Source organism: Platalea leucorodia (assembly GCF_965183815.1).
Source record: "Platalea leucorodia genome assembly, chromosome: 17".
Classification (NCBI taxonomy): domain Eukaryota; kingdom Metazoa; phylum Chordata; class Aves; order Pelecaniformes; family Threskiornithidae; genus Platalea; species Platalea leucorodia.
The window spans coordinates 3,260,738-3,276,797 of NC_138839.1; the positions used below are offsets into that span (position 1 = coordinate 3,260,738).

The 16,060-nt window shown below is 42.8% G+C and overlaps 1 protein-coding gene across 2 annotated transcripts in view; it reads left to right on the forward strand.

Annotated features, from left to right (window-relative positions):
* DVL1 (dishevelled segment polarity protein 1) overlaps positions 1-16,060 on the forward strand; it is a 102,537-nt gene that overhangs the window by 81,560 nt on the left and 4,917 nt on the right. The window contains exons 6-14 of one of the 2 annotated variants that reach the window (XM_082328916.1): positions 3,760-3,853; positions 4,877-4,946; positions 5,729-5,868; positions 6,193-6,269; positions 6,752-6,819; positions 8,457-8,606; positions 13,470-13,601; positions 14,507-14,674; positions 15,189-15,395. In XM_082328916.1, the coding sequence (XP_082185042.1) occupies positions 3,760-3,853; positions 4,877-4,946; positions 5,729-5,868; positions 6,193-6,269; positions 6,752-6,819; positions 8,457-8,606; positions 13,470-13,601; positions 14,507-14,674; positions 15,189-15,395 (1,106 nt within the window). The remainder of the gene's footprint in view (positions 1-3,759; positions 3,854-4,876; positions 4,947-5,728; positions 5,869-6,192; positions 6,270-6,751; positions 6,820-8,456; positions 8,607-13,469; positions 13,602-14,506; positions 14,675-15,188; positions 15,396-16,060) is intronic. The other variant, XM_082328917.1, reaches the window with a different exon arrangement.

Genomic DNA, 16,060 nt, shown 5'->3' on the forward strand with positions numbered 1-16,060 from the left:
AATAGGCTTTCACACAGTGTGGGAGTCCTGCCGATACAGGCTGTCTCGCCTTCTGCGTACACACAGGCTGATTGAGGCAACTTCGGTCATCGTCCAGCTCCCCCCAAGGAGGGATGAAAAAACTGAGTTGAGCGAGCTCTCCATTCACAGTTCCTCCAGTGCAATAAGTAACGTTTTCTAATGTTTAGCTACATAGAAGCCAATGTAGAAGCACACAAAAATGTTTCTGCAGTGCATTCTGATCATCAATTTTGTGCAACTGATGCGAGAGGCTGTTGTAGCTCAAGTAGCTACTTCTCTGAAATATTGTCTGTCCTCTTGAACTAAACCTGAACTGTGGCTTTTCTAAGGAACTGATTTCCATTCTCCCAGTCTAATGCGAAGTAGAATGAAAAAAATACCACAGAATAGAAGAACTTCGCTTCTCACATATTATCATCTGGTAACAGAAGTTCAGAGATTTGCCAGTATTTGGTTTTGCTGGTTTAATTTCAAAGAAAAATCCAAAATGTTCACTGCTTACAGAGGAATCTAAACTTTTGGTCGTGTACTGAAACGGAATGAATTTTCCAAAGTAATCGCACCCCCAAGTTGCCCAAGTAAGTAGGGAGGGCAAAAGTGAAGAAGCAACAAGATGCCGATATTAGCATAAGCTAATTGTTCACACCTTCATCACCTCAGCTGTGCTCTCTCTGCCTTTCTGCGGTGTACTTAGACTTTTCTTCTTTTTTCCCAGTCCATCCTTTTGGACTCATCCCTGATATATCTCTCTGAAGATAGTAATGAAAGTATTTTTGTGTCCTGTACCTGATGGTGGATTAAAATATTCCTTTTAAGGACTCGGACTCAGAGAACAATTCTGTTTTCTAGCAATACTCGGTGCTGGCAAAAGGTATTTTTGTCCAGTCCAATTTTAGAAAATCAGACTAAAAGCTGGAAATAATTGTTCTTTGTTTTTCTGAGCAACACCGCATTGATGTGCACTAGAGCAGGAGGAAGAAATTGGCATAGCCAGTCAGTCTCGGCAGTCAGCAGATCTTACCTGCTGTCTGTGATCAGGAAAAACATTGACAGAGGAAGTATGCTGACATACATTGGAAGGTACTTTTAAGTTGCTTACTTCTTAGGATGTAAAGTGCCACAAAATAGCACCAGATTACTGCCGAGACTGCTGGAGACAAATTCAGTGAACTGTCTGCTGAAACTCTACTGTTCCTATCCCTCGTTTCCATAACTTGCTATCCAGATAAAACACCCGTTGTCTGGTAAGTGAAGGAAGAACTTTGCTACTGGGTGAATTCCCAGCATGATCTCCTGCTGCAGGCAGCTGTGGCTTTCAGTGTAGCTTTTCCTCTCCATTTTCTTTCGCTGCTGTATGAACACCGCTAACTTAAAATTGCTTTTTACAGTAGGCAATGTTAGCCGGAGGCATTACCCCTTTCAGGGACATAGTGATGGGAAACCGAATAAATGAAATTACATGTATGAATTTAATGAATTCTCTGTATCCATAGTAACCAATAGAGGATGCCATTCTAAAAAAGTCGGTGACAGGAAGTACTGCGTACTCCTTCAGTGATGCACACCGGGATAAAGCCGTAAAATACGATATGGCAGTAGGTGAAATATGCCTGTAAACAAGGAAAATCATTTGCCTGGATGCTGTGAATGACTTTGAAGTGCGATTATCGTAGCCAAAAGAACAGATAAAATTTTAAGGTTTTGTCCTTTCTGTTATGGACTAGCTCATCTGTCTTCAAAACTAGCGGAAAGTCTTGCCTCATCATGCAAAAGAGCAGGGCTTTCCCACCCTTGTGTTCTGTCTGCAGCAGGGAAGAGAGGCTGTGGGCAGAGGCTTTGCTTGCAGATGAGAGTGCTGAATTCATACTCTCATCAGTGGCAGAAGGGCACTCGGATCTCTCTCGTAGCCTTTGAAGGTGCCTCGTTGCTTGACTCGTGTTCATGCAGAAAAGCTCCCCCAGTCTTTTGCCTCTTTGCTGCCCTTCTCTAAGAGCAGGCAGGTTCACTGCGATGGGAGCAACACGCCTTGCCTTTCTCCTAAACTGTTGTGTGCTGGAAAGTTTTGTCTGACTCCTACTAATGAGGCGTTCTGGGAGAGAAGAGGAGGAGAATGAAATTGGAGGGGAAATAGGAAGGGGGAGAATATTGGTAGTAAAATGTTAAGAGGAGGGTTTTGTGTCAATCTTTGCCAGTACTTTCAAGAAGAGTGGTGAATGTTGAACAAGTCCAGTTTTGGGAGCCCTGCATCTGAGAGCCGCCTTTATTTTTCCTGTTGAAAAGGTAAAGCCTCAGAGAACCAGGTGCTGTGAGCTGTTTCCACAGATGGAGAACTATCAAATTTTTGATCTCTCTTGAAAATGCCACCTCTTGGCTCCTTAAATTAATTTGCCTTGCTGGGAGGGGAAAAAAGGAGTGTGTGAGGTTAACATGCCTGAAATAGTTTTGGGAACTCAAAGAGAATGTCAAGAGATTCATACCCTCTGAGCAGTTCCATCATCTGTAATACTCCGCTCGGTATGCTTGCCTAAAACACGCCTACTTTATGCAAGATGGGTTTCCCAGTGTGGTGGGTTGTAATCTCATGACAGCAAGCTCCTTTTTGAAGTTGGTAGTATCAAGTGTTGCTTGCGGTATTCTGGCATTCCTGCATGTGGCTAGAACTTTGAAGACAGGGACATGGAGACTGGGGAAAGAGACTGGCACGGTTTTCTTTGTGACAGTGCCAGTTCAATTACTTGTGTTGTATAGGGTTGGGGTTTTTTTAATCTTGGTTAATGATGGAGCATTACTCTATTTTTTTGCCATTCTTAACATAATAAATAGAGGACAGATGCCTCTGTGTTGTTACACCGGTATCTTTGAAATCTAGGCTTTGTTCCAGGCTTCTGAAATTAATTTGGGCAAATCCATTTGTCTTTCTGTGTCTCAGTCCACTATCTGTAAAATGAGAATGATTAACATTCCTAACTCTTAGGGGGATCTTGGGGATTTATACGTAGAATGTGGCACATTTAGGTTCTGCAAGTTTGAAGAGCCTGAAAAAAAAACCCACAACGAAATAAAGTTAACAGAATATATAAAGGTAAATCATATTCACTATTCCTCTGTCACTATTTGGTAGTGGCTATTATCAATTGCTACTTTATTTCATTGAATTCAAGCCCCAATGTTAAGTTTCTCTTAACAGGGTAGATAGCAGCAGCAGAAAATAACAGCACCATGACAAGACTCACAAAAATGAATATTAAGAGATTCTTCAGGTTGTCTGTTCTCTCAGAGCAGAGATTAAAGTCATTATTTAGTGTACAGCTGTTCTTACAGTGTGCGTTTTTCTTTGATGGGCCTGGAGTCAGGACCACCTTTAAAGTAGTGGAAGATGGCTACCTCTGACCTTTGGGCGGTTAAATCAGGGTGTTATATGCCTGTTGAGATGTGGGTTGCATTCAGTCTTGCTCCCAAAAGAAGGCAAGCTGGTAAATTGTACTCTCTAATCCATGCTGTAGTTTAGCTGGTATCTTCTCTGTGCTCCTAGGCAGAGGCTAAGATACAGCACACACGGGGACTGAGCAGCAGTTCAGCAACAAAGAGAGCAATACCTTGTAAGCTAGCTGACGGTGTCTATATGATTTACTCTCTCCTGCATTTGTAGGAATCGGCCTTTTTTTTTTTTGGCAGGGTGCAGAGAAATGCAAATGGCTCAGCTTTACAGAGTTGACATTTGCTCTCAATTTTCCTCAGGTTGAGTAGCTCCACTGAGCAAAGTACTTCATCCCGGCTCATACGGAAGCATAAACGCAGGAGGAGGAAACAAAGGATGCGGCAGATTGACAGGGTAAGGTTGGCATCATCATTTTCCAAGGAGGTGAACTGTGATTTTGAGTGTAGCATGTGAATTAGGAAGGGATTCAGAACAGATCTGTGCCCTGTTGAATTCATTGGAAAGGCTCCCTTTGGCTCCAGTCTACCCTGCACTAAATCGCTAACATTTGAACTTCTGCAGCACTAGAGTCAAGAGTCTTTTTCTCCTCTCCCTTTCTCCTTTTACTGTTAAGTGATCGCATTTCTTGTTGTTTCTTTCAAGACCAGTCTCTACAGGAGAACCTCCATTATGCTACCGGCTGACGTGGGCAGGGGGTGTCTGTGTCGTTAGACATCTGATGTATAAATTGCTGAGACTTGCATTCTGCTGAAAGGAGAAATCTACGTTTATAGGAAATGGCAAATCTTTCCTCTTGCTCTTTTCTGTGCTAGTCCTATGGTAGCAGAATGAGGATCGTCCAGATGGCATACTTGAAGTAATTGTTTCGGTATCCTGCAAATATCAGTCTTCACAGATTAAAGAATGAGTATGCATACATTTTATCACAAGAACTGGAGTAATGTTTTAGAAGATATTTGATAAGCACATTTGTATTTCATTTGGTGGTGGGGGGAGTGTCTGTCTTCTCAGTTCCTGAAGGATCACGTGTTGTTCACTCCTCGCTTTCGGGAGGAGCTGTGGATGGCATAATTCACGCTACGCTGGGCACTTTAGTATTTAAATGTCTGCCTGTCGGTCATGTAGTCAGGAAGCAGAAACGATTCAACGTGAAGTTCAGTTGAGAAATCTCAATGTAGAAACTTGCTCTCTGTGTTTTGTAAACACAGCTTTGGAGAAAGTGCAGATTGTGTTCAGATTTTTTTTCCTTACAGATTCTAAATGAAGGATAATTTTGAGGAGACCACAATGGTTTCTGGATGCCTTCCAAACAGAAAGCTATTAATCACTTCCCAATGAATTAATCCTCAATAGTTATTTTTATTGTCTTATTCTGAGCCATTTGAAACCTTGAGAATTTTCTGTTGTATTTTGCAGTCGTCTTCGTTCAGCAGCATCACTGATTCTACCATGTCCCTAAATATCATCACTGTCACACTCAACATGGGTAAGAGGATAAGTGATGTTATTTGTGATGAATTTCAACTGATACACATGTATTTTGTCACGGTGCCGTAGCCTTTGGAGGCAGTAGAAAGTTCCTCGATTGGAAAGGATGCCAGTTGCACTAGAGGGAATGGCAGCTGAGAGTTGCTACTCTGTTGACTGTGCCTGGATTCCTAGTCCAGTACTGAGCCGTGGGCACAAGCAGATCCATATTCTTCCCAAGAAGCCCAGGGAAGGAGCTGGAACTCCAGGATATGGAGTTCTGCTCTTATTTCTAGGAATGGGAAGGGGTCAGACATTGTTAGGAGCAAGAGTAGAAGGGCACTGGAGGTTTGCATTTCTGCTGCTCATGCGTTTCATTGCTTAGCCGGATAGAAATGCGCAGGACGGCCGATTCAGCACCTCTCAGTAGCACCAAATTCTTCCTGCCAGTCTGACGTGTGGAAAAAACATTGCCTAATGCAGATTGGGTGCTTAATTTCCAGGTGTAGACATGTCTTTTCAATGTCATTTCTCTTGCTGATTTTTTGAATGTAACTTTTCAGTGTCCTGTATGAAAAAATGTCTTTAGCAGCATTTCCCTGCTGCCTTTCCCTGAACGTGCCAGGCAGACATACGCCAATAGGGTAACCTGAGATAATTGTAAGTCAAACATGGCCCGGCTGATGTGTCGAGAGAACTGATTTTTCAAGACTGAAGTAGCCTGGTGTTAGCTCTTCGCTATCATTCCAATCACCTTGTTTGCTTTTTTCCCCCCCTACCCTCCACTTTCTATCTGTATAGAAAAGTATAACTTCCTGGGAATCAGCATTGTAGGACAGAGCAATGACCGGGGTGATGGTGGCATATACATTGGCTCTATTATGAAAGGAGGGGCTGTGGCAGCAGATGGCCGAATTGAACCAGGAGACATGCTTCTGCAGGTTGGTCCGTGTCCAAATATACGTGCTGCTGGCTTGTCCATTGGTGGCTCAGCTCAGTCATCCCACCAGATCCATGGGCGTAGCGCTCAATTAACAGAATTCATTCATACTCAGAGAAACGTGTCACAAAGACTATTATCACTTAAATCTATAATTCTTTGCGAACTCTGCTGAATAGTTGATGTGCTCTGAGAAACAACATTTCTGCAGCTGCTCAAAGGAATGGAAACAGTTACAAGGCAAATAAATTTGGAAACAAATAATGAAAATGTCTTTTAACTTTCCTGTTTCAAAGCCTGACCTCTGCTTTTTGCAACATTTCAGGTGAATGATGTCAATTTTGAGAACATGAGCAATGACGATGCAGTACGAGTTTTACGGGAAATAGTCTCCAAACCAGGGTGAGCATATTACAAAAATCTCTTGCTACTTATCCTTCATATGCAGTTATTGGTATTGGGCAAACCTCAGAGAAATCAACATTTTGATCTCAATAAGCAACCAGTGTGACTGCTGATCTCAACTCTGAACTTCTCTGAACAGTGTAAATGATGAAAAGGTGAGACTTGTTCCAATGTACCAGCCAACACCAACTCAAACTAGGAGTTGCCTGGTTTCAGTAGCGCTATTTGTTTATACTATCAGTGTTTTAATATCTCAAGAGCTGATCATTCGATAGATTTCACCAATAGTGCTCATGATCTATGCAAAACCAAAAACATCCTGATACTGGTTCAGGCTGAAAATACTTCAATAAGCGTCTCAAAAGCATTCTCAGAATGTACCTGACAACTGTCAGATAGGAATAAGTTTGTTCCAAAGAGTACCAGTTACAACTTCTGTAGGGAAAGTTAAGAGTCACCCTTGTTTTCTTTCTTCCTAGACCTATCAGCCTAACAGTAGCCAAATGCTGGGACCCTACTCCCAGGAGTTACTTCACCATCCCCAGGGGTGAGTACATATTTGTGCTCTTTGTGGGGTTCCTGTGGAGCCCTCAAGGTCGAGAATATTTTCAGCTATTGGGGCATCTAGCAGATTTCCCTTCCCTGCAAATTCAGTACTTTTAAGTTTGCTTGTATTGTTTGTTTGCTTTTTGTTTCGGGAGGCAGGGGTTTAAGATACTCTTTCTGAGACTCCAGTGCCCGCTGAATTCATGGGAGTTTTTCTTTTGATTCACATGGCTTTGGACCAAGCTCTTAACCTTTTGGCGGGTATATCCTCATGATCTTAACCTTTCAATTGAAAGAAAGTTTGGAGGATAACTATACTTAAGTGTTAAAAAGCCTCATTTTGTTACATGTGCACTTCTTAGAAAGAAGTTAAACAGTATTTTTAAAGTTTGAGGCAAACAACATTGTTTAATATACGTAAAACCTCTTGAAAATGATCTAGTTTTAGAACTTCTGGCTTAATAAACCTTTCAGTAGCTATAAAAGATCTGTGCTTATGTGACAAACAGCTGCCTCCTACTGGTGGGTGCTCTGCTTATGACATAGAGACCAGCTTCTTACCAGTCCTTCTTAGAAGATGAGGATAGCATTGTCCATTGAAATCAATGCACCAGACTCGTGCAGACCATGGGAGCTCACTCAGTGAAGTCCTTAGGAAAACCAGCACAATCAAAAGAAAAATCCCACAGGTCACATATTTCAGATTTGCTACAAGAAGAGCTTGTATAAGTTTGTCCTTTTTTCAGCGAAGATGCCTCCATTATTATCTGGGGCAGACAGCGGTGTATCTGTTGTAGGCTAAACTGGTTACAATAATGTGTGGGATATTTTGAGGAAATACCAAACATAGGCAGACCTCTTTTACATAATTTCTGGTTTTAAGGCAATGGAACAACAGCCACTATAATTCAGAAGAAAAGAAGTAATCCAGATTATGGGGAAAATCGAATTTTATTCCCAGCTTTAAAAATTTCTTGCTATGTGGCTCTTCAGACCTTAACTGAGTGTAATTTTCATTCATCTCTGACACCAGCCTCCTCAAATGTTCTTTATATGTCCTGTCTATTTATTTTGCAAGACTATTCCAGTCCTAAAAAGTTTCATTATGGCTGCTGAGGGGAATTCAATGATGCCTCATCTCTGCAAATAGAGAGCTCTAGAGTTACTGTTCTGATTCACCTTCAGCAGAAGATTCACCTTCTGTCTGAGTGGTTATTTTGGATCCAAGACCCTTAGAAGTAGGGAGCGATCTTCCCGTCAGCTGGGGCAAAGCGTTTGGTAGTGCTTCACGTCATAGCAAAATGAGAATCTCTATCTCACTGTATAGAATAATACTGAAATATTATAACTGGACTGGTAGCTTCTTTCCCACAAGGGGAAGTATTTCACTCCTACCGCCGTTAGAGGAACAGAAGTGTCGTGGTTTTATCCTGTCAGGCTGGTGTGGTAATTGCTGCCGGAAACCAGCTACTGCTGGCAAGATGCTTTTTACTCCCTCATGCTGCAGCTGTCTCAGTTGTACTATCAGAATGGCAAGGACTTGTGCAACCCAAAAAAATTCCTTCTTCCTCTAGGTCTTAGTGTTTACTGCAAATCTCATTCCATTTGTCTTTTTCTCCCTTTCTGGTTGTTTTGCAGCTGAACCAGTGAGGCCAATTGACCCTGCAGCGTGGATCTCTCATACCACAGCCATGACGGGAGCGTACCCCCGTTACGGTATGAGCCCCTCCATGAGCATCACCACATCTACCAGCTCCTCACTAACAAGCTCAATTCCCGATTCGGAAAGTAAGTCACACTGCGGCCAGCACAGGGCAGGCGTCTTCTGCTCGGGGCCAGCAGTGCAGAGCTGTGCGCAAAACCGACCCCAGCCACAAGCACGATGAAAACGACAGCCACTACAGAACTCTTGAATGCTTTCTTAAATTTGTAATTCTTATGGGAGCATAAAACCTTGTCCAAAGGTCAGAAGTTAACGCAGTGGTGTTTTGCCAGGGTTCACATTCAGGAAGAGGTGGCTTCTGGTCCCTTTTAAAGTTACAAGGCAGGCCTCCAACTTTATCCCCTCCGATGAATGTGAGAGCTTCCTCCTTGCACTTGACTGTTTTTTAATAAATTTAAATAATTTACTTCAGATAGATGTCGCTGGATAATAATGTCAGTGTATCATTTAGGAAATCTTCCACTGATATGTGCATAGCCTTCTTTTATACTTTTTTATACTTTTAGAATTTATTGAACAGGGAAAAAACAAGTCTAATGTCCCACGTGAAATTATGGTCAGCCTTCTTTCCTGTTTCTCCATCTGTGGCAGTCTCTAAACTAGTCATATCCATGTAACCAACAAGTTGTCATGATTCCTTATCTTGGGAATTTTTGTTTAAAGAATATAAACTCTTCCTTTCTTTTACTCTTCCTTTACTTTCTGTTGTAAGCATGAGATAAAAGCTAGCATTTGGTTTGAAATACATGGCAGTAAGGCAAGACAAATAAACGAGGAACATGTGTCTCTGAGAACACTGTCCACTGAAGTCCTAGTTCAGGAAAGTGTTCATATTTAAAATGACACTTCTGTTTACTTGACATGAAAGTTTTGAGGTACTTTACACCTCATTAGTAGGTGTTTGTTTCCTGTAATATTAATATGGAAGAATTTCTCTAGAGATGCAACCTTTCTATCAGATTCGTTCATTTGTAGTAAGATTTATTATATTTGTTTATATGCACATAGAAATCTTGAAGTGGCTTTAAAGTTCTGAGGAGATTCTCTCATTTGTGGAACAATGCTACCTCAGTATGCATTCGTTGAAAGCCAGAAAAATACTTAGATGTCTAACAAGGGATGCTGAAGTGTCTGCCAGATCTGGAGTCTAAATTTAGGACCGAGTAACTCTTTTCATTTTGTGAGATTTTTCCAGAGAGAAAGGGAGGACATAATTTAGGGAAAAACCAAACCAAACCAAAATGAACGAGAAAACCAACATTTTGAGGATTTTAAAGACCAACGTGGTGTTGGTGCTTAGTGACAGAACCTTCCCTGGACAAATGCATGGCTGAAGTGTGAAAGTTGCATTTGCAGGGAGCAGTTAAGCCCTATCAGACCACATAAGTGTCTGCCTCTTTTTCTTCTACTCTCTCTTAGATTTTTATAAGCACATCGCTCCTGGAATTACACCTCACCTTGAATTGAAAGGGCGGTTATCCTTTGTGTAGGTGTAGTAGCTCAGTGCCTCTTTAGATAGTAGGCAGCACCACTGAAGGGGAAATACCTCCCCAGTAGAAAGCAAGTGAACCACTTCCCTGATGACTGCTTGATCTTGAGATGTGTTTTCAGCCTTACAGGTACTAAAGATTGCTGGAATCAAATGTATCTGCTGATTGCTGTCAAACAAGAGTCTGTTACTCTGCATTCCTCTTGAACTATTCATGTATCGTGTGCCTTGATATATAGTGATGTGATTGGGAAGTGTGGAACGCAGACGCCCTCTCAATCATACTTTTAAAATAAAGGTTATTTGGGAGCAGAACCACATTTCTGGAGACAGCTTCTCATTTCTATGCCAGTGACTTACAATGTTTCCTTTCCTGAATGCAAGAAAACGTGGAATACCCCTGCCCTTTATTGTGATCTGCTTAACGCTCCTTCCTTCGGTTCGGTCCTGTTACCCCCCACCCCGGACAGGGCAGGCAGCACCTCAGGGCCCTAGGCACAAAGAGCACCTCCCGTGCGAACCTCTTTGGCAGGGAAGACGAAGTTGGGGAGGAATGGAGGAGGAGAGAGAGAGGTGAGGAGAGGCTGCGCATTGATGTCTCAAAGAACAGCGAGCTTCATGCAAAATGGGACTTTCTGACTTTCATGTTCCAGTGCAAGATTCTCTGTTTCAGTTCCTCTGAGGCTAGAGTCACTGGTATTTGAAACAAATATAATATCTGTTCTACAGTATCTGGCTGTGAAAGTAGAAGCAGTGAATTACCGGAGTCATCTTAGACAAGTCTGTTTCATGGTTCCTTGTTTTAAGTATTGTGAACGTCTGCTGTTTGTTTGTATAGCAAGGCCAGGATAATGTAAACGGACCCAACAACTGCTTTCCTTCTGACTAGCATTCCTTTGCTCTCTAGCCTCAGGGTCAAAAGTGAAGTTCTAATATCTGAAGCATTTGCACAGCCACCATCGCATTGGTGCTAGTGATGAAAGTAGCTGACATTTTGGGGCCGCACCAATCACCACCACACAGCAGGAATTATTCTGTGTTAGCTCTGTATTTTCTCAGATGCATTTCTTCAAAAACAGGACTATGCAAGCCAAGGCAGACTGAGGTATTTCAGAGTAATTATTGCTTTTAAAAGTATCTTGTTCTCCAGCGATGTTGTGGCTGATGCCGGAGAATATTCTCTCACAGTGGTTTGTGAGTGTTGGACTTGCTGCCTCAGTCTGTGCAAGCCCTGCTCCTGTTTACTCTGCTAAAGGTAGATTTTTCCAGCCGCTGTTCTGCCACTACAGGACCCCTTTCTGCAAAGCAGTGCTGTCCCATTCCATGAGATTAACTTCAAGTGCTTCAGTGTTTCTTGAAAGTCTTGCTGTTTCAAAATGCAGTCCGCTGACGTTGTTGGGAAGTTCTCTTGTTCTCTTGCATGGACTTCAGAGGATTTTGAATTGAGACTTCAGACTATTTCTGCATAGTAGTACTCAGCCTGAGGGACTGCCTGATTTCCTGGGGCCTTTTTGTTTGGGCAAATGTGTACCTCCTTACTCAAACAAGGATATAAGCCAGTGGTGGTGTTACCTGTGGTAGGACTTCATTTTCCTGGAGCATACACCTCTTTTGTTACCAGGATCTGCTAATGGGGAAAAAAATGCCACTCAAAACCAATAACCGAAGCCCTGAGAAAGAGCTTTGCAGTAGATCTGGTTCCCCAGAACGGAGTTGCTGTCGGTGCTGTTCCTCAGATGTGCACGTACCTGTACAGGTGGTCAGGCCCACAGTTGACGGAGTTCAGACCAAAGTGGGTGCATTTTAGATGCATCTTAGAATTTTTCATATTTGTACAGCAACTAGCAGACTTAGAAAGTATTGATGATCATTTGGCTGGTGTTGTTCTTTATATGCAGATCGTGGGTCTCCAAGAAAATACAATTTATTGCTCCCCACATATTTTACTTGAATATTGGTTTGTTCTGCCCTCCCCGCCCCCAATCAAACATGTTGCTTTTTGCCACTAACCAAACTAACTTAAAGCAAAAGCAAAATTTTAGTGTTTATTCAAACTTTATAAGTATTGAAACCGCATGCATAGATGGTCTGGGATATTTTCATGCATATTTGCAGTGCATGTATTGAAAGAAGCATTTTCAGTTTTCATTGTTTCATGCTTGTTGTACCTTTTATCAAAATTTTGGGTTGCTGGAAAAGAGCAAAATTGGTTCCCTTGTGCTTTTGAAAGGTGGGTGATATGGGGAGCTGGGAGAGGGGAGGGGAGGAGGGTTTCTGAATTCCTGCTGGAGGAGAGTCTGAACTACAAACACGGGACACACATGCTCGACATGAATTTTCTAGGGCTGAGAAGATGGGAGCAGGAAGGAGGACTGGGTGCTGTATCCAAAGAATATAGTTTTATTACGTAGAGACAGGGTGATTGAGTTCTGCACAGCTATCCCAAGAAGGCTGGTAGACTCTCGAACCCAAATTCAGCCCACTGGGCTTTCAATATTACATGCCGCTTTGCCTCTATGTGTGGTAAAGAAGGAGTTTCTGAAGGACCTAGACTCCTACGGTAGGCACCCCAGTTCAGCAGGGTGAATCTCAGCCCTGTTGTTCTGCTTTTATTCTAAAAATTGATCAGGAAAGTGTGAAGCCTCTGGTGAGCCAGCTCTGCCCCCAAGAGTGTGTGAAAGATGAACGGAGCACTGACAGCTGCTGAGGCGTTTGGGAGTAGTGGTTTTGTAAGTGTTCTGCAGAAAAATGCAGGGCAAAGTAGTGCTGGGTTAAGTGACTTGTTAGCTTGTAAGGCTGCCATCACTGGGATCCTGGAAAGTTGTTTTTTTTGAAGGAAACCACTAGCCTTTATCCTGATGATGGAAGCTTTCTTTTCTAATTTCAATTCTCCCTAAATATGCTGATGTCCAAATCTTAAAAAAAACAAATGGAGATTGATTGAGACATGGTCGTCGTCTTTCTCCCTGCAGATGGGTATCATTCCCGACAATTAAACCGAAAAGTGAAAGAACAAGCCAAAACCCCTTGTCCTACAGAGTTTTGCTTACAGTGCACTGAACCCTTGGGTGGGTAGGGGCTGTTCATGGCAAATTGAAATGGAAAGCAATGGTCGTAGACCTCCTTGGGTTTCCTTGTCTGCAAATCTCAATGCAGCGTGGATTGAAAGAGCTGATCTATAGCTGATCTGTGAAGTCAAGACACGTAGGGACTCAGCATCTCGGTGACTAAACTGGTTGCACTGAGCACAATCTCTGAAGAATTGGTACAAATGCTGCAATGTACGCCATTGATGAGGGTGCATTTGGGAACCTTTGTGTCTTTTTTTGCATCTGTTGGTAAAGCTGTGTCTTGAAACGTTTCATCCAAATTGGGAACTGAGAAGTTCTTTTCAGACTCGATTCATTTCAAAGAAGCATGTAACCTTTCTTCCTTTTAGAATTAGAAGAATCTCCCTTAACTGTGAAGAGTGACATGGCTACTATTGTCAAGGTTATGCAGCTACCAGACTCAGGCCTTGAAATCCGGGACAGGATGTGGTTAAAAATTACCATCTCCAATGCAGTGATAGGTAAGCAGATCAAAGGAATGCTGGGGGAAAAAAAAAAAAGTGGCTTTTTGGAAATAGGCTGAAGAAACTATCTTTCTGTGAACTTTTTTTCCCCCGGCTATGACCTCTTGTATTTCCTTGATTTGGTATTTGTGAACAACTCTTGAAGTGTGACAGGAAATAACGATTAGCTCTTGTTTGCGCCTGGACAGCCAAAAATACTGCATGTTTCTCATGCCCCCACGCAGCTGGTCCTTAACCCTTACTTGTTGTATCTCGGGTGTTCTATATAAGTACTTGTGGCTCTGGTGATCTGCCCAAGTTCACCATAGCAACAATCCTTGTAATTCCAGTTCCAGACAGCCACACAACCTTAATAAAGCATCTTAATTGCATTTAAAATTACCACAACTAGTCTGCCTTTGATTCTGACTGTCCTGTGACCTGAACTGTGCTAACAGTTATTCAGTTTAGGTCGTAGTTGCTTTTGGCTGAGAAAGGGATTGGAACCCAGGTCTTTTGACAACATAACATCTGCCTCTTGAGGAAGATGACTCTCCTAATCACTTCTGTCCTGTAAATCCCACATCATTTTCATTGCTGCTACTCAGAAGGGCTCGAACACTGTAACTATAAAATTTTCTGTGTGCATATTTGGTGTCACTGTTAATGTAGTGTTCAACTGGATGCAAGATAATTCTTTGCTTTCTTTATTGATGTTTGATGGTAACTAATTTAGCAGTTAGGCTGAGTTGTGAAAATAACATTTTAAGCTCTTTGCAGCAAGATTGCTACATACTCATATTTGCATTCAGTACCTAGCACAGCAGTACTAATGGGCCATCTCATAATGTGAAGATTAAAAGACCAAAAAGATCAGTTTGTCTCAGATGATCCTGTATCTCCTCTTCCTGTTCTCATTTTAGGAGCAGATGTGGTTGACTGGCTTTACACACACGTGGAAGGCTTCAAAGACCGACGGGAGGCTAGAAAATATGCCAGCAGCATGTTAAAACATGGCTACCTCAGGCACACTGTGAACAAAATCACCTTCTCGGAACAGTGCTATTATGTCTTTGGAGACCTCTGTGGCAGTAAGTTCCCCATCTGTGAAGGGCAAAGCTGCATGCGTGTTGTCTCTTCTGTGCTCGCAGGACGCGCAGAGGAGAGTCCTGTAGGGTTTCACAAGCAGACGTCTCAGAACAGGCCATTATTCTGACGTTGCATGACAAGTGGTTGACATTTCCAGTTAGACCAAGCAATTAGACCTCTTGGAAGGGAAGGATGAACTCATCGAATAGGGCATTGCACCGAGGCTGAAGAAAGCAGGATTTATTTCTGGTGATGCCACAGACTTCCTGCTTGTCAGTCACGCTCAGTTTCCAATCTGTAAAATGGGGATGATTCCTTCTTGATTTACGGAAGTGCTGCAAAGGCACCTTGGTGCTCAGTGGTAAATACTGATGTATGCCCTACCGTGTGTGATATTTTGGGTGAACTCTGGAGGCTGAGTCCCTCACTGCAGTAGGTGCTGTGTCAGCCATTATTAATAGGCAAGCATCAGCTGCTAGGTAAGAACAGAGTCTTCACCTTGTCTCTCTTTTCCAGATATGGCTGCACTGAACCTTAACAATGGTTCTAGCGGAGCCTCGGATCAGGATACCCTTGCTCCACTCCCACATCCTGCTGCTCCCTGGCCATTAGGCCAAGGATACCCGTATCAGTATCCTCTGCCCCCTCCATGTTTTCCACCAGCATACCAAGACCCAGGCTTTAGCTATGGTAGTGGCAGTGCAGGGAGCCAGCAAAGTGAAGGTAAGATGGTTAATCTGGTATTTATTTCTACAGCTGTCATTATCCCTGGCCATTTGCTTGAGTTCCTTCGTACTGTCTGTGCTCCTGTCTTGTGGTTTTGTATGCTACCTGCATGGATTTGGTGCGACCGCACTTAATCAGAACCGTTTGTGTATGTGATGGAGTGGGTTAGCCTTTCAGCTCTGTATTGAAACTGCCAGCGATGTTTTAACTGAGCCAGTGGAATAGAATACATGCTGTTTGTAGTGATGCTGTACTTCTGTACCCCGTGCAAAATGCCGGTGGGGAACTAGAGCCAAGCTATTTGGCATGTCCATGGTGGCATGGGCATCTGTACTTTTCTTACCCGACAGCACCACATGGTAAACTGCTGCTTTGATAAAGCCAATCAGGCCAACATTAATGACTCAGTTGTCCACCCTGTTAAAATAGATAAACTATTGCCCCCCTTTCTAGAGGTCAGAGCCATTGCCAACAGTGGGGCTGCAGTTGCTTGATATTGCTAGAAACTAGGCCATTTTGTTGCTGATGGAACAGGGGTTAGAACCAAGGTGCTCTTGGCTTTCACTTCAATGCTCAGGAAAATCACTCTCTTTGCTTGTGAGAGACAAGCGTGAGGTGGCCAGCCAGATGGTTTACAGGGCTGAAACACTGCTCACAGGGAG